Source organism: Octopus bimaculoides, chromosome 21 (assembly GCF_001194135.2).
Source record: "Octopus bimaculoides isolate UCB-OBI-ISO-001 chromosome 21, ASM119413v2, whole genome shotgun sequence".
Lineage (NCBI taxonomy): Eukaryota > Metazoa > Mollusca > Cephalopoda > Octopoda > Octopodidae > Octopus > Octopus bimaculoides.
In genome coordinates, this window is record NC_069001.1 from 4315002 (window position 1) to 4317516 (window position 2515).

General features: G+C 41.5%; 1 protein-coding gene across 1 annotated transcript in view; it reads left to right on the top strand.

Annotated features, from left to right (window-relative positions):
- LOC106872142 (NADPH oxidase 4) overlaps positions 1-2515 on the top strand; it is a 79352-nt gene that overhangs the window by 64159 nt on the left and 12678 nt on the right. The window contains exons 6-7 of the mRNA XM_052975289.1: positions 784-825; positions 1610-1680. Coding sequence (XP_052831249.1) covers positions 784-825; positions 1610-1680 — 113 coding nt within the window. The remainder of the gene's footprint in view (positions 1-783; positions 826-1609; positions 1681-2515) is intronic.

The following is a 2515-nucleotide window of genomic DNA, read 5'->3' on the forward strand; positions in this document are numbered from 1 at the left end:
CGACTTCGGCGGAATTTGAACTCAGAACATAAAGACAGCACGCTGGGCGAAATGCTTAGCGGTATTTCGTCTAACGTTTCTGCCAGCTCGCCGCCTTTCAATAAGCTAATATTATAGGGTCCCGCACGATCTTGAGTCCCTCACAGTCTCGGGTCCCACATGGTCTCGGAGCCCTCACGGTCTTGGATCCATCATAGTCTTTGGTTCGGGCTCTCACGGTCTCGGATCCCTCGTGGTCTCGGATCCCTCGTGGTCTCGGATCCTTCACGGTCTCGGATCCTTCACGGTCTCGGATCTGTCACGGTTTCGGATCCTTTACAACTTCGAAGCCCAACTCTGATCTATGTATATTGTGACTTGCTGTCAACAAATACATACATTGCGCCCACTTTAAGGATTTTCCCGGGCCTCTATAATGCTGTTATTTGCCCGTAGGCACAGCTCCAGGGGCTTGAAAGTCCGATAGATCTGTCATTTTAATGAGTTTTAATAACCTTTTTCTGATGATATTTGAAAAGAAACAGTCATTTTAGCAAAACATTAAGCAACACTAATAATATATCAAAAAGCATAAAAATAAACAATCTTTTATGATGCTATGATACTGGGTGTTTCCATTATCTTGTCCAACCCCTGTATACATACACACAGACACACACACACACACACGTATATTTATATACGTATATGTTGTTTGTTATTGCATTTGTTTGTTATTGTTGTTACCGTCCTACCATGACCACCACCACTTTTAACTAGCTGAACTCTATTTTCTCTCCACAGGATCCTCTTTGGATTATCCTAGGTACAGGTTGGTATTATTTCGTATTCTTTTCAGATTAGTGGTATGTGTGTGTTTGTGTGTGTGTGCGCGCGCGTCTACGAGAGTGTTTGCGAATATGTATGCAGTGTGTATGTATGTTCATCCATGTAAAAGAGAACATTGTGTGTGTGTGTGTGTGTGTGTGTGTGTAATGTGTAAGTTTATGATAGGAGAGTGTATGTGCGTATGTTTGAAAGAGTATATACACATTTGAGAATGAGTATGTGTGTGTGTGTGTGTATGTGGATATATGTGTATGTGTGAGTATCTATCTATCTATCTATCTATCTATCTATGCGCGCGCGCGGGCGTGTGTGAGTGTGCGCGTGGGTATATACGTATCTGTAACTGTACAAGTCGGGTATGAATGAATGAGTACATATCTGGTGTACGCGAGTGTGAGACAAGTGCTGTGGTGCACGAAGTATGCTGAGGTCCAGTTTCAATTCCCACATGGAAAGTGCTTAACTAACATAGACTAATATCCCAGTTCCATAACCCTTTAATTCCTTATAATACCTCAAAGTTTCTCAGGGGCACCAAAAGTGAAGCTGACAATCCCAGTAGATCGCCCAGGAGAAGTTTTCCAACTGGAATCAAAGATAACCAGAACGTGGGGGATTGAAAACAGACACGTTACGTATAATAATAATAATAATAATAATAATAATAATAATAATAATAATAATAGCGCTTTTTAAATTTGGCACATGGCCAACGTTTTGAGGGGAAGGAACAAGTTGATTACATCCCCTCCCAGTGCTCTACTGGTGCTTTATTTTACAGTTGAAAGACAAAGTCTTGGCACACGGTCAGCATTTTGGGGAGGAGGGAATAAGTCGTTTACAACGACTCCAGTATTTGACTGGTACTTATTTCATCGACCCCGAAAGGATGAAAGCCAAAGTGGACTTCGGTGGCATTTGAACTCTGAACGTAGCGGCAGGCGAAATAGCGCTTAGCATTTCGCCCGGCGTGCTAATGAGTCTGCCAGCTCATTAGATTAATAACAACAATAATAATAATGATGATAATAATAATAATAATAGCCCTTTTACTGGAAGCATGAGGCCTAGAATTTGGTGGTAGGGGACTAGTCGATTACATCGACCCCAGTACTCAACTGGTAATTTAAGTTATCGACTCCGAAAGGATGAAAGGCAAAATCGACCTCGGTGGATTTCGATAACAATAATAACAAGAGCACTCAGAGAGCGCAAACCTCTGCCAAGGCAACACCAACATCTTCTCAACGATGAACCGGAGATGATTTTTAAAATGAGAATATCTGAAATAAACTTGACTGCTCTCACAAACGAGAATACCGAAAGTGAAGCCAACCGCTCTCAAAAATTGAGCAAAAAAAAAGGAAAAACAATCCAGAATCCTTATCCGACATCCGATCGATCCCAAAATCTAATCAGTTTGTGCCAGTCACGAAGCCAAACATCCCTGAAAGTTTCATCCGAATCCATCCAGCGGTTCTTGAGATATCTTATCCACGGACAAACAAAGAAACGCGACTGAAAACAATAGTATGAAGTCTCTTGTTTCAGACCCTGTCGACTAAGAATTTTGAGAGGACTTACACACACACGCACATGCGCGCGCGCACATACACTCGCACGCATGCGCCCACACATATACTTATGTATGTATGTATGTATTATAATATATATATATATATATATA